General features: G+C 35.8%; 1 protein-coding gene across 1 annotated transcript in view; it reads right to left on the reverse strand.

Annotated features, from left to right (window-relative positions):
- The window catches only part of csmd3 (CUB and Sushi multiple domains 3), a 657,789-nt gene that overhangs the window by 415,257 nt on the left and 217,082 nt on the right, over positions 1-25,450 (reverse strand). Inside the window, exon 7 of the mRNA XM_018094906.2 lies at positions 6,322-6,621. Within this exon, the coding sequence (XP_017950395.2) occupies positions 6,322-6,621 (300 nt within the window). The remainder of the gene's footprint in view (positions 1-6,321; positions 6,622-25,450) is intronic.

The following is a 25,450-nucleotide window of genomic DNA, read 5'->3' on the forward strand; positions in this document are numbered from 1 at the left end:
TATCATGTTCTGCCTAATTAACCACTGTGTAATAAAGGGTATTATAGCGTTAATTAGCAATATGCCAGATAATTGGACAGCACTGAGAATTTGCCTTAACTAGATCTACTAATTCTCTAATGTTTATTGATATGTTTTAAACATATAATGATTTAAAAATAGATTGCTAATGAGTACAATAAATGTTTGACTTTTTCTGTAGTAAAAAAAGGTAATTGCAAAACTAAAGAAAAAACAGAGAAATCAGTAGAGTCAGAAATAGTTCTTAAACCCTTGAGTCTCTGGGGAATACATTTCTTGTAATTCAATGAAATTTCATACATTTCGCATCACCTGCCTATTATCTACCATAAACACTGATGAGCCCCGATCTGTCCCGTTTTGCTTTACGGGAAAATTTGCAAATCTTCGAAAAGATTTGGGAAACAGCGAAAAATGGTGTGTGTCAAAAAAATGATCACGTGCCATTTGTCACCCGTTTTGCAAAAAAACCCATCAACGGCAAACGCAAAAATTCACCACAAATCCATGGTTGGTGACAAATTTTGCTCATCACTAACCATAAACAATACAAAAACATTGCTTTACCACCTCCATGGACTTACACTGGGCTAGTTAACATCTATAGTAATTTTAAAAGATGAATTGGATACAAAAACCTCAGTAAAATCTTTTCCAAAAACCAGAACCAATGATGTTATATATCTAATATCTTCTTGCAATTCAAGGTTCTGTGAATTTTATAAAACACTTGTCCTACAACCTTTTATAAAACCATTCAACTTTTTAACTGACATAATCCCATATATGTTATTTTGAATAAACACAAACATTTCAAACAAATGGGGTATAGCCTTCCTAAAAGTATATACCTATATAGTCTGGGTGAACTGCTTTTATTTATATAAATGATTAAAAAAAAACATAAAAGTTACAAATCAATACTCTGGTAGCACAGAGAGGTTAAGCACTGAATAACACCTATTAAAACAACTAATGGTAGGAGTATTATTTTGGTTTCTCAGGAAGTGAAACAGAATTGTAGTGAGCCATTCGAGGCTGATGGGGTACATCTGGGTTTAATAAATGTGCTAAATGATAAGCTGTCTTAATGGTAATAGCTTGACACCATTACCAGAATTATTTAAAGCTGTTACTATGGCAAGAGCACTAATGCTAAAATACAACTAATTCACTGCTATATAAAAGAGATGTAAAAGCTTCATGACTTGATATAACCTATGCCATTTTGCAAGTATGGCAGATCTGTATGCCTTGGGCCATTTCTGTAATTTTCCTGGCTTTCTATCATACAGACCAATAATAAAAACCATAAAAGGAACTTTCATTTCATCTTGCAAAAGACACCTAAAGATTCACTGTGGGGCCAGTAAATCACCCCAATGTGAGCAAGGCGCCCATATTATTTATTCCCTTTAACAGGAAATTCATCATACAGTGCCTTGGATTTTATAGCAACCTATTGCCCTGTAAAATGTAAAAATGAAATCCTTCCAGAATTTCATATCAAGACGATGAATTATAGGTTTTGGAAATGTAGCCACTATTTAAATCCTCAGCTAGTTCATAAACTATTCAACAGAGTTTTGGTTTTAGACTGCAATTATTAGCTATGACCTTCAAGTTTATACTAGTTCCACATCTCTTGTGTGCTACTAAGTGGCTAGTTTTGTATTATATTTTTAAGTAGTATTATTTCTTTTCTAGGTTACCTCTTATCTGTCATAGTCTACTTATACAGGTTTCTCTCAATAAAATATATATTAGGCTATATTTGTCAATCATTATTTATAATAAATCTAATGAATCTAGCTTCATTTTGGTATTTGAATATTTTTTTTTTAAAGAAGGAAAGTCATTTTGGCATTTTACCAATAGATTTACCACATCAGTGCCACCTAGAACACTATATTTATTCTGTAGAAAGCTTTATCATACTTGAGTAAAGAGCCCTAGAAGCTTTCTCTGTTTGTTTAAGATAGCAGCTGCCATTTTAGCTTGGTCTTCATAGCTTCCTGCTTGCAGCTTAGCCATTATAGCTCAAATTACACACTCCTAAGGGAAGGGGGAGTGAGTTTTATGAATTCTTATGGGAGGGGGGAGCAGGAGAGAGGAGAGACCCCAGAATACAAGATTTTTCTGAGAGAGGAAGTCAGATACCTAAGAACATGTTTACAAAAAAGGAGATAAGAAATCCTATGTTTCTTTTGATAGAGGACTCAGTGCAGCATTACTGTAAGTGCTTATGGTTTCTGCTTTAATTTAAAAGTACAAACCCATTAGCAAACTGAAATGATTGACGATCATGTTGATTACAAATCACAGTTTTCACTTTTCTAGAGTCTACAGCATAAATTAAAATATAAACATTGTCTAATGAATAACTTTTTAACCAATTTTCTAAAATATTGTTAGGCTGCCTGTAGCTAGAGTACAGTTACTATAGTTTAACAATGTATAACAGAAAATAAACAACCATTAACTGCATGTGCACCACAGACCGGAAATTAGTAGTAATATTTAGAAGAGAACTAAGATAAATACGTTACAGGTAATATATTATATATTATATATAATATATCATTTTAAAAATATCCTAGCACCAGTTTTGCTTTTTCTCCACTAAGCCTTTGCCATCCCTAACCCTCTGTTTCTTGCCAGTGACAGTTCTCTTTTTCAAAAGCCGTGACCATTTAGTGATGGGCGAAATAGTTCACCAGGCATGGATTCACGGCGAATTTCCACATTTCGGGGATTATTTTGTGAAACGTGTGACAAAAGTCGTGCACGTCCAAAAAAATGGCAAAATAATAAAGCCATTTCTGCCTTTTTGCAAATCTGAATTTTTTGCCAAAGCTCAATGGGACAGATTCGCTCATCACTAATGATATTAAGTTAGGAAGGCTTTTAAACTGATTCTGGCATGTTCATGTAAAACCCCTGAGAATTTCAGGAACACTTTAATGAAGGCCTGCTCTAGATTTAGTTGTTTCCTCTGCCTAATGATGTTTGTCTTTAATACGTGTATGTACAGTGTCAACTAAAATATATATAGTAACAATTAATAATACATATAAATATTGTAGAGTGTAAATCAAAACCACAAACACAAGTACACATCAACATTGAGAATACAATCACAAAAATACACACTACATACATGCTCACTAGTTGCTTACCTATAAAATAGATAGCAGATAGTAGAGGACATACTGTGATAGATGAAAAGCTGACCAGAAATGACAGGACTCTTTATAGTCAGCAAAGACATCAAAATAAGTCAGAATGTAAAGTAGAAGACATTGTTATCCATACTAATATGCTAGCAATTGCGCGCCCATTTTTTTTTTCTTGTATGTTTGACTGCTTATTTTTATTAAACTAATACCACTGGCTATTGCAATAAAGGCTAACAGCAGGCATCTATGTTTAAAATGATCAAACAGATACTGGTAAATAGGAATGGAAACAGATTCTGAACCAGGAAATGAATAGTAGCAATCATTTTATTCTTACTCTTTGCCGAAACAATATATATATATATATATATTTTTTTTTTATTTTATTTTTTTTTTTTTTTAAATACTCAAGCTCTTAATGTCTTAGAATGTCTTAATCACTTAGATTGTAAGCTCTACGGGGCAGGGACCTCCTTCCTACTGTGTCTCATACCACATGGCACTTATATATATATATTTATTGTATTTATTTATTATATCACTTGTCCTCCCTGTGTGTAATTTTGTATTCTGTAAGACTGTACAGCGCTGCGTACCCTTGTGGCGCTTTATAAATAAAGTTATACATACATACATAAAATGTCTTAATGTAACTTGTAAAGGAAAAAAAAATAGTTGTTATTGTTGGTTGGTTTTCTATTAATTTATAGCTCTTTCAATTATTTTGATATTGTTATTTTATATTTTGCTGTCAATTATTAAAATAAGAATGGAGGGATTTCAAAATGAACTTATCTAGCAGATCTGACTACACTTTGCCTTAGCAAAGTACTGTACCGTGAAAATGCTTAGAATGTTAACCAGAAAAAATCATTTCGAATCTGACGCTTGCAGAAAAGAGAATTCTAATAGGAATGCATATTGACTTCAGCGGGGTGATGCAAGATTACATCAGTATACAACATGTTTTTCTAACTGAAGTTTAAGATACAGTAAACCATATCCAAGTATGTTAGAAGTATGGCACTGCTCTCTCGAGGGACTCAAAGCCATTTGTAACAGTCAAGGTAGTTAAGTTGCTATACAATAAGTATGTGCAGACAAACAAATCACAAAGTCACAAAAAAAATTACATCTGTTTTATAGCGGATGAAATGGAGCTAATTTTAGGGTTCAAATTGGGGTCCCTAGGAATTTGCATTACGCTAACAATTTGATTCAATCACTCCCTACAGAAACTCAATAAAACTTGTACTGCAGCCAGGACACTATTGTTACAGCCAAAGTTCTTAGCCTCCAAAGCAATTACTTCTGTAGTTATATCTTTGTACCATGAAAGGGTTGGTTCAATAACCGCCAATGCTTTTTAAAATGCAATTTAACATTAAAAAAACATCAAAAATTAATTTTTTAAAAATGTATAGCAATGAAGAAAATGAAAGAGTGCCCTTTATGTATATAGAAAGTAATCATGTCTTCTAAATCTTCTCTATAGGCCCAAAACTGGATTCAGAAGTTTGTTTAGCCATTAAACATTAATGAAGTTTGGAAGGAAATATTTGGCTAGTAATAGGCAGATTTGGGCAAAAATGGAAAAGGAAAAGAAGTTTAAAAAAGTTTATAGAAATTAGTAAAGTGGCATAAAACTTTAGCTGCATTTTAAAACCTTAACTCAATCAATAGTTTCTTCACATTCATGCATTTATAGGTTAAACAGTTGATGTCCTAATGTTTTTGCTAACATGAATTGTTTCCCTATGTTCAGATAGGACATTATAATTGTAAGCCTTTAGGTTAGTTTAATACACACTTTAGGGAGCACGTCCTCTAGCCCATTAAATGCTACTGTAAATGCTACATCCATTCTCTTTTATTACAGTGTAAGGTTGGTTTATCAAGATTATTGTATTCTCCTTGAAGGCTACAGCATGGAAAATAGCTATATTTCTTATATGTTAAATTGTATGTATATAGTTGTTATATTTATATTGGCATAAGCATCTATCTATCTATCATCTATCTATCATCTATCATCTATCATCTATCTATCTATCTATCTATCTATCTATCATCTATCATCTATCTATCTATCTATCTATCTATCTATCTGTCTATTCATTTATGGGTGAATGCTTATGAGTTATTACTGTAAGTGCTTGCTAATTGGTATGATATTCATTACAGATATTAATAGCTTAGCTATAAAAAGTATGGCTTGACTTTAATAAAATAAATAATTTGAATTGAATTTTAATTTTGATATGACATTAAACTAGTAGGTTAAAATTCCCATTATGGGTCTTTAAAAAGAAACACATCTCTGGAAAGCTGATCTTGCTATTGTTTTAGTTTATTTTCAGCTTCATTTTTTTAATGTCTTTATATTTTGCCACCAATAACAGCTATAGGATCATTTCATAAAGCAATTGCTGGATAATACACCTTCAAAATGTAGTTGATGATAAAAACTAAAAGTCTACTTGGATACCAAATCCCCAAATGGGACCATCATTTCCATCATAAAAAATGTCTTTCTGATATTAAATATTGTGTTGTTATAAATGGAAATGGACATTAAGGCATTATATAATTCTGTAACAACTGCTGTGACCTTGGATTTTAACATATTTACTTGGTGTTTGTTATATCACTAAAAGATTTGTCGTATAGCTCAGATTTTTTTGCTATTTTTAATCATGAATTAAACATTTCCCTGAGCCTAAACAATCTGCTTGGCTTCGGTTAAAAACTAATATCAATAACAAAGAGCACAAGCAGTGCAGTGTACATTAGATTCTAATCATCTGACATAGAGTACAAACAAAGTATAATTATATTTATGGCCATTGTCATTGATTGTCTTGTCATCTCATGCTGCAAAATATTATCATTAGTTGTTTAAATAAACTTCTGGGCACCCTTATTTCCCTTATGTGTATTTGTTTTTACATTTATTAAATAGTAGGTTAATGAAATATACTGGATGCTGGATCATAACACACTTTGAAGTAAGGTGCACTTGTTTTAGCCATGATATGACAAACATAAGTGACCATGGCCTAAACCATTTTTTTTAAGACTTGGCTATTTTCAAAGGGTCACAATAAAATAGCATAGATACCTCTATGAGTAACACCTGCAAGTTCTTTAGTTCTTTCTATCTGACCAGAATTTCGTGGCCGTCTTCGAATGCTTTGTGTTTGTGCTGGTGGAGAAGAGTGCAGGTCCTTGGATACGTTGTGTTCCAGAACGTGTTCTACATCTTGCACTGGGTATTCTTCACAATGTCTTTTGTTGGGGGCATCAGTAAAACAGGATACAGTAACATCAGCAGAAGTGATAGCAAGTGTTACAGCACCAGGAGTAGCGTCAATTTGCTCCTCCAACTCACCGCTGGAAGTAGTTTTGTTCAAGGAGGAACCTGTGGGACACATAGTGGCACTGGATGCTAACTTTTTTCTTTGGAATTTTGCATTTTCCTATTCATTTTATTTGAAAAGTTCTAAAAGTATATTTTAATGAAGATACATGGCATGGAGACATAAAGACAACTTTATCTGTTACAGTTCTAAAGAATAATCGTCTGGGAAAAAAAATGGTCTGCCTCTGGAGACATGCTATTTAAATCTTTTATCAGTAATAATGACATATTCGACAAAGAGGCCTTTTAGTTATGATGCATAATCTTGTCTGCTTTATAAAAAGTACCTGAGTAATTTTAGGTGATTATTAGCAGAAAAGGTTAAGAATTGTCATTTTTTTTTCCCCCAAACACATAATATTATAGTAATAAAATATAATGCAGAGCCTAGATATAGGTTTCAGTGAACTGAATGACCTGTAACTGTATTAAAAGTTTCTTATCTGAAACTTGCTTAGTATAATATTAATATTATTTAGCAACAGTCATGGGTTTATATATTTCTCATATCCCATAACGTCTATCCCACAGAAGTATTCAATATATTTTAATGCTTAAATATTCAAAAATTAGTGGCAGTCTAGCTGACAGCAGTCAACCATTTGTGATGTTATTATTCTAACTGCACAAGCTAATGAAATTCTAACTGCCATTAGACCGCTATGGGTCACTGGGCTACGAAACTATGCAATTTTCATTGAACCAACTAAATACGAACATAATGTCACAATCTAAATTATGGGTTGTTTTGTGATAAGCTAAAAGCTCTACTGAAATGTGACTTTCAGAAGTAAATAACCCCTATAATACATTTTGTATTTCCATAGGATCTGCTGGTGCATCAGAAATTGCAAGGGGGTTACACTGATGATGGCAAACATGTATGGCCATCTTCAATGCATCATAAACATCATCAGAAGATTCATCCAAAATATGCCAACACTGAGGATGAATCAGGAAGTATTTATCAGTTGGTACTCCTAGCTCAGATTAGGTAAGTAGGATAAGTAGTTTGTTTTGCAAAAAAATAAAGGTTGCATTGGAAAAACATGGAGATAAATTCCATATTCAATAAAGACTGCTCTACATCAATTGCCTCAGAAACAACAGAACTTAAGTTACCCCTTATGTTGACCTTATGAGATTTTGAGCTCTATAGAATGACATATTTTATGTTACTTGTGTATGGGATTAGTACATTTAGGGGTATATTTATAAAGGTGTCAAATATTACAGCTTCTATAGTTGTATAAATTGGTGTAGAAAATGGTGTATTTATAAAGCTACACTTTTGTCCCTAAAATAAACAACAGTCATCACGGTCACTTAAACAATTCATCACACAGAGCAAACTTGCATATTTATAAAGCTTGATTTATAACAAACTAATACCAGATATAGCACCATAATTTTTCACCACAATGGAAAAAAAGTGACACTGGGTCAAATTGAGGCAGCAAAGATTTTCTAGAGTAAAATGTGTAAAAAAAAAAAAAAAAAGTAACACTTTTGAAACTTATGAAGTTTGTTTCAAGCTAACTAGGAATGCTTGAACTTTTTTGGCAGGATTTGGCTGAATCCAAGTGACTAACTGCTTGGAGTCTAAACCTTTGAAATCACATGACTTTAGACCATGTGACAATGGAATCACAAAATTGTAGAAGAACTTCAAGCACTGCCGAACACAGGAGTCTACTAAAAAGCGATCTTTATTTTTCCATTTAAAATCAAGGTGCCTGATGCGTTTCGTGCGTTCACGCACTTAATCATAGGCCACGTGACAATAGAAGGTGTGTTTTTCCCCACATACCTAATTTTTATGCATTTAACTTATTTAGATGTAGAAATTGGGGGTTGGATTTGGTTTGGGATTTGGCATATGAATATGCATGATTTCATAAGGTATAAAATGCTTTTTAAAATATATTCCCTGGAGGAAAACCTGTTTAAATCATTATGGAATTCACAAGAATGATATCTTTAAATAGGCCCTTTTTTTTTAGAAATGTTCCCATTCACGGTGTAAAGTAATTACACCTTATAACAAAATCTCCATACCAACAACACCAGGGTGTGGTCCAAAACTCAAGACATTTCACATGGGCCAGATTCAATTTAGTGAGAAAAATATTTATCATGTAAAAATGAGAGAGTCAACAAGATTCAATTTGAGACGCAACTCAATTGAGTAAAACATATCTAATAAAGTCTATAGGAAAAACATTAAATTAGGAAAAAAGTTTTTTCTTCTTAAATTGAATCTTGTGCATGAGGTTTCACATGATTTACCCCCCGAGAACTTTTTCTCACTGTATTGAATCTGGCCCATTGTATTGATTTTGTGGCTCATCTTTGAATGTGATTTAAGTGGTATGAAAAGCATAGGTTTCCAGTGCAATGTCTTCTTTACTACAAAATTCAGGCTTTAGATATAAACACAGCAATTCTTTCTTTTAATACACATACTTGACAAGCATTAATGTTAGCAAGCTATAAACATTTTGCTACTATGGATTAATCCAATTGATATGCTAATAAATCAACAAAAATAGTGGAAAAACTTAGGGGCACATTTACTCACTCACGATCGTTCCGACGGTGTCCGAATGCGTTTTTTTTGTAATGATCGGTATTTTGCGATTTTTTGGAAAATTGTCGCAACTTTTTCGTAGCCATTACGAATGTTTCGCAAAATGACGCAACTTTTTCATAGCCGTTACGAATTGTGCGAAAAGTTGCAACTTTTTCGTAGCTTTCGCGCCAAGTACGAAAGATTCGGATTCATTCAAGCTTCAGTATGGTGACTTTTCTTGGGCCAGGTTGGAGCTGCAGGGTGCCATTGAGCCTTATGGGAGGCTTTCCTTGGGCTGGGTTGGAGCTGCAGAGTGCCATTGAGCCCTATGGGAGACTTTCCTTGGGCTAGGTTGGAGCTGCAGAGTGCCATTGAGCCCTATGGGAGACTTTCCTTGGGCCGGGTTGGAGCTGCAGAGTGCCATTGAGCCCTATGGGAGGCTTTCCTTGGGCCGGGTTGGAGCTGCAGAGTGCCATTGAGCCCTATGGGAGGCTTTCCTTGGGCCGGGTTGGAGCTGCAGAGTGCCATTGAGCCCTATGGGAGACTTTCCTTGGGCCGGGTTGGAGCTGCAGAATGCCATTGAGCCCTATGGGAGACTTTCCTTGGGCCGGGTTGGAGCTGCAGAGTGCCATTGAGCCCTATGGGAGACTTTCCTTGGGCCGGGTTGGAGCTGCAGAGTGCCATTGAGCCCTATGAGAGACTTTCCTTGGGCCGGGTTGGAGCTGCAGAGTGCCATTGAGCCCTATGGGAGACTTTCCTTGGGCCGGGTTGGAGCTGCAGAGTGCCATTGAGCCCTATGAGAGACTTTCCTTGGGCCGGGTTGGAGCTGCAGAGTGCCATTGAGCCCTATGAGAGACTTTCCTTGGGCCGGGTTGGAGCTGCAGAGTGCCATTGAGCCCTATGGGAGACTTTCCTTGGGCCGGGTTGGAGCTGCAGAGTGCCATTGAGCCCTATGGGAGACTTTCCTTGGGCCGGGTTGGAGCTGCAGAGTGCCATTGAGCCCTATGGGAGACTTTCCTCGGGCCGGGTTGGAGCTGCAGAGTGCCATTGAGCCCTATGGGAGACTTTCCTTGGGCCAGGTTGGAGCTGCAGAGTGCCATTGAGCCCTATGGGAGACTTTCCTTGGGCCAGGTTGGAGCTGCAGGGTGCCATTGAGTCCTATGGGAGGCTTCCAAAATCATGCTAAGTCTGAAAGTTTCGCCCGCCGCTTATGAGCGCTCAATACGAAAAAGTCGCGACAAGATACGTAACGGCTACGAAAAATTTGCGTCTTTTCACGCAATTCGTAATGGTTACGAAAAAGTCGCTGCAATTTCCGAAAAGTCGTAAGGCGACGAAAAAATCGCAAAAAAATACAAAACAGTCGCAAAATGTTCGTTTTCCAATCAGAATTTTTCCAATTCGGATTCAAATTCGTGGGTTAGTAAATGTGCCCCTTAGTGTTTTGATATTTTAGAAATATTTGATGAAAATCAAAGATAGTATATAATCTCTGAACATCATGGGAAAACACAGCAGCTTAAATACAAATCTAACTTATGAGAAAGATCTGTAATAGTGAAAATTATATATATATATTTGACTTCATCATATGAAACAAGCTGTCTAGTATAGTAGAGAAATGCTACAATTCTTGAAAACTTTCACGCGCTGGATAGCACCTTCAGATTCTAATTTAACAATTCTGCTAACAATTTATAAATCTGCCAATTTGCAGTGCAGGCATAGGGACTAGATGTATACGCTTTCTGCCTGAGATTCTAAATGAGCAATCCTATATTTAGGCTTTCATCTCCCTATTATATGACACAGCAGAAAATAATGATGTATTGTAAATAATAAGAATGATAATAATGAGATACAACTAACAGCTTCACTTCAGCGAAATAAAAGGGGTTTCTTTAAAAATCTAATTCACACGATAAGCGCTATATCTTAATTCTACATAGACGTTTTATCTCATTAAGGGAGACCAGATTATTATGGGTTCATTTATTTGTATTTGGAGATTTAAAAAAGAAAGACTATTCAACACATCTGATCAAATAAGTTAAATTAAAAGCAAATCTAATTTAAACCAATGACATACTGTAGGCATCTGAAGAGCATCTGTGGTTCATATTGATCAATAGCCTGCTATAGCATTTAATATCTCAGACTATTTGTTTTATTGAGGGTCTGCTATAATATGTACTTGAGGGCTGAATTGACCACATTAAAGCATATTTTTCTATCTTTCTGGTGAGAATGTCATCATTGTTATAGCTGATAGAATATAGCTAAAAATTTGGCCCTGGTAAACATTGTTGCTAATAGAAGCTATAAAAGATGAACTACAATAGGCTTTGTAGTCCTGCTGAGTATCAATGTAAACACGCTAAGAGGCTGAATTATCTATATTTGCTGTGAAATATACTGTGAATCACAGGAAAATTGTGATTGTGATTAGTGATGAGTGAATTTTTTTGGCAGGCATGGATTTGCAGCGAATTTCCGCCAAATTTTAGCAAAAATCCACAGCGGAAAAATTTGTTGTGCATCAAAAAAAGTTGCAGTAGCGTCAAAATGATCAAATAACGGTCAAAAAAAGATGCGTGACAAAAATAGATGTGCAACAAAAAATCTGCGCAACAAATATGTTTTGCAGATATTTTTGCCATTTCATGGCTTTTCCTATTGTTTCACATATTTTTCGCCGAAGCAAAATGGGACAGATTCACTCATCACTAATTGTGATGGCAAAATTGCAAAAAGTCACTGAAATTAGTGATTTGTGACAATTTTACCTCAATTTTACACCATTTGCTAATTTAAAAATCACAAAAATTCAAAAATAAAATTAAGCCCCTCAAACCTGTCAAGATTTCGTAAAATTCAGTGAAAAGAGTAGCTTCGACATTCAAGCAAGCTCGTAATCCTGTTGTTCCTTGTGATTTTCCGCCATTTAGGATGAAAATGAATTGAAAAGTGTGAAGCACAGCATTTCAATACATAACCACTAGGGACCCACTGCTATAACACATGCTAATTGTGGAATACATATGTCTGACACACAAACAAAAATAACTATAGGTAAAAAGATTACATAGATATTATTTGTGAATCTGGCATATGTCACACATGGCTCATCTTTCATTTGGTCTGGCTGTGTGTGCCATATATAAATGCATTTATTGTTTGTAAGAGAATGGAGGAGCAATAATGTATTATTATTATTTTTTTTTAAATTCAGATACCAAGATCCTAAATTATAATAGCATGAAAAAAATCAAGCAAAAAGAACACCACTTGATTTATAAATCCATCACAAAATCTAAAAACTGTGAGTCTTTAAAAAAAAACTTTGTCAAGTGGACATTGGGCAAAGTTGCACCTGGGCAGCAACCCATAGCAACCAATGAGTAAATACAGGCACCTGTTGTTGAGTCAGCTGCAGTTTTAACAATAAAATAAACAACTTGACTAGTTGCCACGGGAGACAAAAGAAAATGTTACAGTATTTGAGATTGTATAAATAAAATATAGTCAAGACATGCAAGTTCTTAACTCAATTAACAAATTTGATAGGATAAACTTATTTTGAACTTGTACTTTAGGACTGTTTACTGCAAGAGATGTCTACAATAATGCAATAGGATGTAAAGTGACTATATATTGGCCACTTACTGATTTGCACAGTTTTTCACCTTGAGAATATTAAGAGTATCACCTTTGTGAGAGAGGTTTAAAAATACAGCTGAACTAAAATAACCTAAAGCAACTGAGATACATATTGTTCTGTTATCTCAGGGGTCCCCAACCTTTCTTACTCGTGAACCACAGTCAAACGTAAAAAGACTTGGGGAGCAACACAAGCACCATAAAAGTTCACGGAGGAGCCAGATAAGGGCTAAGATTGGCTATTAGGGGCATCTATGTACCCTATCAGCTTACAGGGGGCTTTATTTGGTAGGAAATCTTGTTTTTATTCAACCAAAACTTGCCCCCAAGTCAGGAATTCAAAAATAACTCCCTGGTTTGGGGGCACTGAGAGCAACATCCAAGGGGTTGGGGAGCAACATGTTGCCCCTGAGCCACTGGTTGGGGATCACTGTATTTTCTGCAAGTATAACAATAAAAGAGAAATACTTGATGGCTGCCATGGGTTATTTCCAGGCACATATTTCTCAAATGTTGGTACGTTGTAAAAGAATCTTCATGTGTTTTATTGTTAATGCAAGCCTTTTACAATTTACTAATTTCATTTTAATGGAAAAAAAGTACTATAATCTATATAGAAGAATAGCCATATCTAACATATACTAGTTGTTCCATACTGTGAACTTTTCTCATTCAAACAATCATACCAGGAAAAGTCACTTCATAAGTCAGAAAGTTTAATTAATATCTTGATTTACCGTGCACTATGGACCTTTGTGGTCTTTTAGTACTTAACTGCCAGCATTTATTTCATTCCTGTCTACAGTTTGCTTCCTCTCTCTCTAATGTGCAACATTATTTGATGCCTTTGAGGATCTCACTACAGAAATGTGCCAAAGGGTTTTGACTCCACTGCCTGTGTGCCATGGAGGAATCCGTCACAAGTTAATCTATTAGCTGGGGAAAAGCACAAGGCAGGTAAGATGAAGGCTGAAAAAATATTTCCTATGGTTCAATATGTGAGGACACATTGTTTGAGCATGACTTACAAGAGAAACCTAAGCTCTATGTGATGAAAAGGATATAGGCCTTTGTGATAAGAAGTCATTCATTAGTGTTCAAAGATAACCTTGTCAGTACTTTATTTATTGCACAAAATCAGCATGTTTCTCCAGCCATCCATGCCCACCACACTGCATGGCCTTCGTAGGATCAGTTGCTGAAAAACTATGATTTTCTTTTGGCAAATATCCCAGGCAATTTCTACAAAATGTCAATATATTTCATTGTAAGTTTAATTCTGGCTAAACAACAGGCAATGCAGTCAATAAAGATGCAGTCTACTTGGTTTTTAGGATTTAGCCAAATACTTAATCTTTCACAAAGGATTCAGATGAATCCCAAACCAAGTTGAAATCCTATTTCGCATTTGCAAATTGGTAAATTCCTGGGGGAAACATTGCATGTGCAATGTCTGTAGTCATATGGTCTAAAGTCACATGATCTTAAAGAGACACTGACACCAACCCCCCCCCTTATTTTTACATCTATTATAACATTGTCTTTGCATGCTATTTATAATTTTGCCTTAAAAGTATTTGCCTAATGCTTTTACATTATCTGATCCCCCATGTTCCCTTTATGAGGGGGTGGCCTTATTGTGCAGCAGGAGTCCGTTAGCATTAGAAGCTATAACTGACATGTTGGAAAGGGACCAGGGTCGTACTGGGCCACCGGGACACCGGGAAAAATCCTGGTGGGCCCCGGCTCTAGTGGGCCCCCACGGCCCAGACCCGACCCTTGCCGGCACTCCCCCTCCTGAACACTCCTCCCCTGACACGTCAAGTGCCAGGGACGGGAGCCCCGGTGGGCCCTTCACACCCCAGTCCAACCCTGGAAAGGACAGTCAGGTTGGCAAAAAAGTCAGGTTAAGAAACTCATGCAACAATTACTTATAAAAACAGACTTATTGGTAGGGGGGATCAACATGACTAATAGGTTACATTTACATTTTGAAGGATAGTTTTTAGAGTCACTATCACCTAAGTTTTCAGCCAGGCACTTGCATTTGAATCCTAATGGAAAAAGCTGAATCCTAAACCAATTTCAAGATATGGCGCAACCCTAATTTTCACTAATTTCACCTAGGGATGCAGTTTAACAAAATTGTTACAAAGAAACCAATTTTGAATAGTGTGAGATTTTTGAAAAACTCTACACTGAATAAACAGATAAAGGATTACCACTTACAACATATTGAAAAAGACAAATACATTAAAAGGACTAGACCAGAGCTAAAGCAAAGCTTTCTGTTTTGGTCTATTTAACCATATTGTATGATATCACAGAAATATTTTGTTTAGTTCCTCTCCTAAATGTTCATAATGAACATTTATTTTAATAAATATTTACTTTGCTTTTCAGATATTTCACTATATAAAATGTCATAACTATGTTTCCTTGAAAATCACTCATATTATTTCTCAATGCTCCCTTGGTCTAGATCAAATATTTTTTTACATACATCCTCTGATGTTTAGTAAGATGGTGGTAAACTGCCAGAAAATTACCAAGACAACAAACCCCAGAAGAATTTATTTTCGCCCATTAGTCATAAAGATAAGCACCAGTGTTCTTTCTTTATTCCAAACTTAAGAATAATTGAAATTTAAAAAATCAAACTTTGAAGTTATTTCTGTCAGGCAAAACTGAAACAGATTTTATTCCAACTAATGAACAATTAGTTCGCAAGGTCGCCAAGTGAGCAGATCTTCTCCCGATATCCCCACGAATGGGTGGGAGATATCAGGCAAATTTGGTTGTTTGGCCCTGGGGCCAAACAATCAAATTAGAACGGCATATATAGGTGCCAGTCGGTTTGGGAACCGCATCAAATGAGCCAATGTGGTCCTTAATACGACAAAAACTCAAACCTGCCCTATCTAGATCTGTCCAATTTCAGGGCATATGTTGGTCGGGCAGGCCCATTATTAGTGCCTATACACGGGGGGGATAAGCTGCCGAATCAGTCTAAAGGACCGATATCGGCAGCTAGATTCGGCCTGTGTATGGCCACCTTTAGGCTAGTTTGTTATACAGGTATAGGACCCATTATCCAGAATGCTCGGGACCAAGGGTATTCCGGATAAGGGGTCTTTCCGTAATTTAGATCTCAATACCTTAAGTCTACTAAAAAATCAATAAAACATTAATTAAACTCAATAGGATTGTTTTGCATCCAATAAGGATTAATTATATCTTAGTTGGGATCAATTACAAGGTTCTGTTTTATTTCTACATAGAAAAAGGAAATCAGTTTTAAAATTCTGAATTATTTGATTAAAATGGAGTCTATGGGAGACGGGCATTCCGTAATTCGGAGCTTTCTGGATAACGGGTTTCCGGATAAGGGGTCCAATACCTGTATTATCTGCACATTTTTTTGTTTTGCTTTTTGCAAATAATAATTAAAAAAGGAAAAAAGGAAAATTCCTATAATGCATCATCTTCATAATTAATCAACTGATTTGGTATATGAAAGTTCTTAATGTTGGTATTTCGTATTCTACCATGCAAACTTAACATTAACATTCATTCTGCTTAATGTGCCGTCATCAACTAAAAGCTCTTTAAGAAACACAGTAAGTAGGATAAGCTATCCAGTCTTTCCCCTCAAGTCAGGGATAAGGTGTATTAGTACCACAGTCTTAAACCAAATGTATAAGTACCACAACACTAAACCGGTTAGTTGCAATGGTTTTGGGCAGCTACTCCAAACTACAGAAGTTTTACTTTACTTCTATTTTTGAAAAAGGTTGTAAAACACTACTCAGATGTCCTTAAGACAAATATGAAATAGAAAATGTAATTGTCATCAAGTGGATGACAAACTCTGCATACAGTGCAACGCTTAATGATAAAGTTGAGATATCATGAGACACCAATATAAATAACCTTTATAAATAATATAAATAATAATAATAATAATAATAATAATATAAATAATACTTTCTATATCAAAGACATCAAATGTCCCCTTTAGGCAAGTATTTATGTTAACTATGGTTTGTTTTTATATGTTTATTTATATCTTTTCTTACAAATTTTGTGTCGATCTTTAGGATGTGGATAACATAATTGGGTTGACTTCTATACTATGATGTGCTGCAGTGATGATGAAGAAGTCCATGAGTAATTCCATGAAGCAATAAAGATCTGAGATAGTCAGTGATCACTGAGCTATATAACAATAATTATATTTTATAGGCTTTCCCGGTTTTTCCAACAGCTATGTGTGCAAGGCCATTATAGCTAGAACTGCACATTGAAATGAAGAGTTTACAGCTGTAGGAGATGCAGGTAAAACTAAAAGTGTGTTATTAGAAAACAAAATCATTTTAATGGATGGATATTGCAGATGTTCCTATATTACATTTTTTGTACTACATTTACCCTTTCATTCTGTTATTTTTTTTTACTTTTTTGTTTCAAAGTATAGCACTGTTATTAAGAAACACATCTTTAACGAACCATTAATTGACTGACATTATTTTTATTAATGTAATATTTTTTTTAAATCATTTCTACATGTTTGCATAATCTACTGGGTATGCTCTTACAGTGCCGGCTAATTTATGAAGACAATTCAGTAGCATGTACCCCTAATAAATAAGTTCTGAATCTCAACCCAAAATCACAGTACATGTTTCCTGGATATGCTCCCTACACCACAGGTAGAGAATTAGATGGGGAATTCTGCCAGATTTTCCTTTTGCTGCAAGGGGGATATCTACAGATTACGCACCCCCTGGTCATGGCTTTGAGAAGCTATGTTCTCTAAATCATTCATCTGTGTTACACATATATAGAACCATAACATATCTGTGCAAGTCTGTTGAGTGCAAGGTATACCTTATAAAGAAATGCATAAAGCTAGTGATGAGCGAATTTTTTCAACAGGCATGGATTCACAGCAAATTTCCGCATTTCAGTATTGGCAAATTGTTTTGCAAAACTTCCGTGAAAATTCGCAGCGGAAAAATATGTGTAAAATTGGGTGCGGTCGCGGCAAAATTTGGGCGCCGTGGCAGCAAAACAGTACGGTGGACAAAAAAAAAGAGGCTGGCGACAAAATAGATGCGGACGACAAAAAAACTCATGTGACAAATGCGTTTCGCAAATTTTTCGCCATTTTTGACAAATTTTCTTGCTGTTTCGCGAATTTTATGGCGAAGCGAAACGGGACAGATTCACTCATCACTACATACAGCCTTTTCATGTTCTGTGCTACCTTTCACTTAAGAATAATCTCTGGTTAAGTCCACCTAGCACAGAATGCAAAATGACTGTATTTAACTACAGTACCTTACCAACAGTGAATAATAAACTTTTACTATGCCTGTTTACATGGGATTCTGTGACTGCTTCCCATTTTAGTGATTTATTACAAATCACATTAAGGGAAGCCTTTAACAACAAAGTTACTATTGATAAACCCACAAAGCATTTGGGTTTAGGGTTTGGGGTCTCTTTCCAACTTTCACATGGGGTGTCACTGACCCTAGCAGCCAAAAATATTGTTCTGTGACACTACAATTGTATTGTTACTTATTACTTCTCTTAATTTTCAGGCCTTCTGCTATACATCTTCCAGTCTCTAATTTGGACCCTATCAACCAGTAGAGATGTAGCGAACTGTTCGCCGGCGAACTAATTCGCGCGAACATCGGGTGTCCGCGAACGTGCAAGTTCGCAAACTTTTCGCGTATGTTCGCAATTTGGGTTCGCGTGGCGTTTTTCCGCTGCGTTTTTTCTCGGCCTAAAAACGCCGCGCAAGCCACACATACGCCATCCAAATAGCGCAAAATAGCAAAAAACGCCGCATATTTCCGCTAGGTCTGCCAGCTGCCTTTGCGATTTTACGCAACGCTGTGTCAACAAAGTATTTTTCAGATAAATTTTTGCCCTTGATCCCCCTCCTGCATGCCACTGTCCAGGTCGTGGCACCCTTTAAACAACTTTAAAATTAGTTTTCTGCCCAGAAATGACTTTTCTAGGTTTTAAAGTTCACCTTCCCATTGAAGTCTATGGGGTTCGCAAAGTTTGCGAATACTCGCGCTTTTTTTTTGGTTCGCTACATCCCTATCAACCAGTGCTGAAATTACACTTCTTCTGAATAGTGATGAGCAAATGTATTCACCAGGAATGTATTTGTGGTGAAATTCCACATTTAGAATGACTGATATATCCATTGATTTTAATATATTTTGACTGAGAAAAAAATTGCGCACATAAACAAATGTTGCTCGGTAGGAGTGAGAAGAAATATCTACTGACTTTAATGCTTTTGGAGTGAGAACAAACACCCATTGACTTAAATGTATTCGAAGTGAGAAAAAAAGTTGCAAGTGCAAGAAAAAGTCGTGGAAGTAAAAAAAGTTGCGCGGTAGCCATGAAAAAAAGGCTATTGACTTCAATGCATTTCCCGTTTTTTTTTGAGTTTTGCAAATTTTTTGGCAAAGCGAAAGGGGGCAAATTCACTCATCACTAATGCTGAACAAAGAACTAAGCAATTAAACAACCACAACAAATCAGAAAGGAAAACCAACCTGAAATATAAATTTAAAGTTGACTCACCCTTGAAGCCTGAAGTGGGTTTTTAAAGTTTAATTCTGATGGAAATTTACTATGTAAATGAAAACTCACACAAGGTAATAGAAAATGATTCCTATTTATATAATAGCTATCTAATATATTTAACATTGGATCTGAAAGTTGTCACAGCTATTTTTGGCATAGAATGTATAATTTGTAGTGATGGGTGAAATAATTCGGCAGAACTGCATCAAAAAATTGTCGCCTGTGGCAAAAAAAATTGTTGCACACATGAAAAAAAATGGTGTGCGTCAAAAAAAAAGTTGTGTGCGTCATTTTTTTTTGACGTGCAACATTTTCACCGTTTCGCAAATGATTTGCAAAGATTTGCAAATTTTCCACAAAGCGAAACTGGACAGATTCGCTCATCACTAATTATCTCTCAAAAATTCTAGCCATGAGAGTTCAGAAGCAAAAATTGGCCATACAGTATAAGATCCGCTGAAAATCTAACCTGCATGATCAACGTCTTGCCATTTTTTGGCCAGATATTGAGTAGGCCCATCATCAACTGAAATATACCCATGTGTGGCTTTATTCAGGCTAAAATGATTTATCTTTCACTGCAGAATGCAAAAATCTAATTGACTCTCAGTAACTGATAGCAAATTAACATGAATAAAACAATTGTATCAGAACCAATGAGGGTAAGGATTAAAGTACCATAACTAGGGAATTATGAAAGACACACAGTTTTATGATGCATGAGGCTGTAGTGATGTAAGAAGGCATATAGCAAAATGCTTATGCTTTCTATTCATGTCTATAACAGTGGTTCCCAACCCTTTTTTGACCACGGACCGGTTTCAATCAAGATGATTTTTCCAGGGACCGGGGGTGGGGGTTGGGGTGGTGCAACTAGTTCACAGTATATCATTTAATTATTACATATATAATGTAAATGTAATTACATTGTATATTATGCACTTTATTGCTATTATTACATTATAAAATATAATACAGCTCCCCATAATACAAAATCAGTAAAAGACCTGAGCTTGTTTCCCAGCAACAAGATGCACCCACCCCCCCTTGCTCCTCTTACTCCCACCTAAGGGTGACATGCCCTGCTGCTTAGTATGGAGCTTTAAGTATTTTGATCCTTGTTGCAATCAGTAGAAAGCTCCCTGGGCTTCGCATAGCTGTTGTCATAGCTGTGTAACACATCGGGTAGTTGGGATCACAGGTTAATTTGTACCAGAGGCGGCCCAGTTTAGCACAGCCCACGGCCTGACACAAGTCCACGGCCCAGTGGTTGGGGACCCCTGGTCTATAACAAACATTATATTTAGGGATACATTTAATAATTGTTCTAAATCCTTAAAAGGTATTAACTGGACAGTGATATCATTGAATCATTTTAAAATTTATCGAAGAAAGAATAAAATAGAGAAAATAATTACAGAATGAAAGACATGACAAGAGATTGTAACAACAGCAAAAAAAAAACAAAAAACAGCTATAATTAAATGACATATTGTAGAATAGGAGACTAAGGTAAGCCAGAATGCAGAGTGTGTGTTAAAATAATACATTTATATCAAATGGGCTTAAAGTTCAATGGACTAAAGCAATACCATTTGAACAGTAGCATAACAGTTACAAATGTTAACAGCCCTTTGGCTACCCCTTGGCTAAAGCTCTTTAGCTAGTGTCATCCTATGAGCAGCACAGGGAATGTGAAATACAACTGCTGAATCAGTCCAAAAACAACTGGAATGTGGTGATCTAAAATGTGCAAATTATACATTCAGGAGTTAACCCCTCTTCTGTTCTGATGGAAATCTTTGGTGAAAAAAAAAATGATTCATTGTTGATTTAGTTATTTCTTAATGTATTACATGGAATTGTTTAATTGTGCTTATTAATCAGAAGTATTACTATGGTGCAAAAACATTCAAAATGTTGTTTTCAACAACATCAACTGGAACATCATTAATGCCATCTAGGACTCATTGTAAAAAAGAATAGAAAGTGCTTGATCAATATTTAATCATATGACACTGCCAAACACAATCATATATGATGCATAGTTGTTAAAAACCTATTATATTGATTGATTTGTAGGGATGTAGCGAACATCGCCGACCCGTTCGCGGACTTTCGCCAAAACTCGCGAATATTCGCGAACTTTGCGAACCCCATAGACTTCAATGGGAAGGCGAACTTTAAAACCTAGAAAAGCCATTTCTGCCCAGAAAACTGATTTTAAAGTTGTTTAAAGGGTGCCACGACCTGGACAGTGGCATGCAGGAGGGGGATCAAGGGCAAAAACTTGTAAAAAAACGCCAAAAAAAAAACCGCAAAAAAAAAAAAAAAACGCCAAAAAAAAACGCCAAAAAAAAAAACGCAAGCTATTCCTATGTATAGGCGATAAAACGAAGCAAAAAAACGCGGCGGAAAACCCAAGGCGAAAAAACGCGACACCAAAAAAAAAACCGCGGCGAACCCAAAGTGGCGAACATTGGCAAAAGTCTGCGAATTTGCTCGAACGCGAACACCCGATGTTCGCGCGAATTAGTTCGCCGGCGAACAGTTCGCTACATCTCTATTGATTTGTGATATTTTCTTAATATGTAGAGGAGTCTTTCCACTTTGCCATACAGTGTGTAACTATTAGGATAGCTTTGTTAACAAATACACTCTATAATATGTATATAATATATAATATAGTATATAATATCATAATCATCAGGAACATGAGATAAGAGAGAATGAATACAGGAGGATCTTAGTGAAGTGAAGAGGTGGCTTTCCTTGTGAGTGTTTGGAAAAAAATTGCTACAGTCAGGGCCAGAACTAGGGGTAGGCAGAAGAGGCAGCTGCCTAGGGCGCAACGAATAGGAGGGGGCCAGGCAGGAGCCTCTCCTGCCTACCCCTCGTCCGCGATTAGTTTTGAGTCATGCTTCTTTACATCGGAAACCCCTCCACCGCGATGCAGGTGCAGGGGCGAGGTAGCCGACCGGGTTGCCTAGGGTGCCCGGTCAGCTCGGCCCGCCCCTGGCTACAGTACACTAGTAATGAGCCAATTTGTTCCTTTTCACTTCGCCCAAAAATTTCTGAAATGGCAACAAATCCATGAAACATGTTTGCCATGCATTTTTTTTTGTCGGTCACGTCTTTTTTCGGCGCATGCGTCTTTTTTGACGTGACCAAGCCTATTTTGATGCGACCGCGGTATTTTTTTGACGAATCCATGCCTGGAGAAAAATTTTAAGGTGGGCATGGATTCGCAGCAAATATCCACATTTCATGATAGGCATACTTTTTTTCTGAAACAGCTGCGGAAAAAATGGCATGTGTCACAAAAAAATTGTTGCACGTCAAAAAAAGTCTAATTTGTCAGTTTTTGACACGTCAGTTTTCATGTTACACTATTTTTTTTTTTTTTTTTATATTTATAAAATATCTCATCCTTTGTTATTAGATTTACTAAGTTGACAGTGACCATTGATTTTTTTAGGGGCTGATTTTAGGGGCTGATTTATTATTGCTTATGCCTCTAGGTTCAAGCAATCAGTTACTTAAACCATGCGTGAGTTCCTAATCTTACTCGCTAATCTTACTCGTCCTTTCTGTATCCAATTATCTTGGTTTGCAGCAGAATTTTTTTTTTTTTTTTTACCATAAACATTTTTTTTAATAAATAAAAAGCTTAGAAGGTTTTAGGTGCTGAGCTTTTATTTATTTTTTATTTTTTTAAATCAACTTGAGGAAAGAAAGAAAATGTTTGGCTGCAAGACAAGGTAATTGGATGAGATGTTTGCATTTTAATGTTATACACGTAAAGTGGTACCAAGAAGGTTGGGGGTTGAATCTTTTGGTATGCCTACATGCAATATTTGGTGTAATTAAACAATTACCATATCCACTAGCTCCAGACATGTCCGACACATCTTTCATTTTTATAATTCAAATCTGTTCACTCAACATAACAAACACAAATGACCTGGACTTGCCTCATTATAGAATTAAAAACGTTATTTTTTTGCATAATGCTTATTTTAGTGCAGTTTTTAAGTACTTATTCAAGTTATTTGTGTTTCAATATGCTATAATACAGGGCTCTCCAACCTTTCTTACTCGTGAGCCACAGTCAAATGGAAACCTGGGGCTGCAAGAAGCTATTTTCACTGTGTAAGCACATGTTAACTGATTCTACAGTCAAATGGAAAAAGACTTGGAGAGCAACACAAGCACCATAAAAGTTCATGGAGAAGCCAAATAAGGGCTAAGATTGGCTATTAGGGAGCCTCTATGCACCCTATCAGCTTACAGGGGCTTTATTTGGTAGTAAATCTTGTTTTTATTCAACCAAAACTTGCCCCCAAGTCAGGAATTCAATAATAACTACCTGGTTTGGGGGCACTGAGAGCAACACCCAAGGGGTTGGGGAGCAACATGTTGCCCCTGAGCCACTAGTTGGGGATCACTGCTATAATAACTCAGTTAATATAAGATATTTAAAAAAAAAATCAAGTACCTTGTTAAAATAATTATTGTTTAGGCTGTGTATTACCCGCTAAAATAGTTTGACTTTCTTTACCAGAATAAGAAAAATCATTCAGAATTTTGCTATAATTACAGGAGATAAGCAAGCCTTACAGTATAGACCAAGTCACTTTAATCCTTAATGCAGATCAAAATAACAAAAACTACTACTCATATGTGCCTCTACTATAAAGGAAATCTTTAATACATGCAACTTTACAAATGTACATGTAATGGAAAGACATTTTTTAGCTAGACGGGGTAGAATAAGAATAATTGTACATGCTATGTACAGTAAATCTACCAGTGCTACACAGATTCAGTTTAATGGAAATTACTATCCCCTGGCAAAATATGCTAAACTTAAACCAAAATGATATTTGAAGCACTATAAAAAGAATAGTGTGCTTTGTTTATTCAGAAAAAAATCAGAAAAATGTCACAGTGATCTTCAACAATATGTTTTCTGAGTCAATATTAAAAATATTTAACTAATGTTTAGAAAAATATGAGAGACACAAACAAAAATACATATTTTCAGCTGGACTTGAGCATTTTGAAACCTTTTACACAGCTCTAATTAAAATAACAACTTTGATTTTTTTTGTTACGTAGTTTAAAGTTTGTGTAAAGATATCACATATCTTCTTAGTATGGTAACTATTGCTTAAACTGCTTTTAAAACTACTGAAGGTATCAACAAGGTGGCAACCAGGAAACAAAAAATATAATATCTCTAATACATAGATATATACCAGGAAAATCCATACTTTAATGTTATATTGCATTTTAAAGACAGTGATTCCATGGTTTGGAACTCAAAATTGCCCCCATGCTGTTTAAAGGAGAAGGAAAGGTAAAAACTAAAAAAAAAAGTAAGCTTTAAAAGAAAGGTCTATGTAAATACAGACATAAGCACTCACAGTAATGCTGCACTGAGTCCTCTATCAAAATAAACACAGGATTTCTTGTCTCCTTCTTTGTAAACATGTTCTCAGGTTCATACTCTCTCTCCTGCTCCCCCCTCCCATAAGAATTCATAAAACTCACTCCCACCCTTAGAAATGTGTGATCTCCGCTATAATGGCTAGAGCTGCAGCAGGAAGCTATGAAGACCAAGCTAAAATGGCCGCTGCAATTCTAAACAAACAGAGGAAGCTTCTAGGGCTCTTTACTCAGGTATGGTAATGCTTTCTGCAGAATAAATATAGCCTTCTATGTGGTACTAATGTGGCAAATCTATTGGCAGTAAAATGACTTTCCTTCTCATTTAAAATAGATCTCCATGATTAACTGAGAGCATATACAATTCTATATACGTTGTTACCTCCTGATTTGGATCTCATTGAAAAAAGAGAAAAACCAGCTCTAAGATTATAAAGTTATCCATTCTAATCGTATCTGGAGTGCCTACTAACCTACTGGTTTCTAACTTTGTTAAATATAAAATCTAAAAAAAATTGACAAAATGTG

The sequence above is a fragment of the Xenopus tropicalis genome, chromosome 6, assembly GCF_000004195.4.
Source record: "Xenopus tropicalis strain Nigerian chromosome 6, UCB_Xtro_10.0, whole genome shotgun sequence".
In the NCBI taxonomy this organism is placed as follows: Eukaryota; Metazoa; Chordata; class Amphibia; order Anura; family Pipidae; genus Xenopus; species Xenopus tropicalis.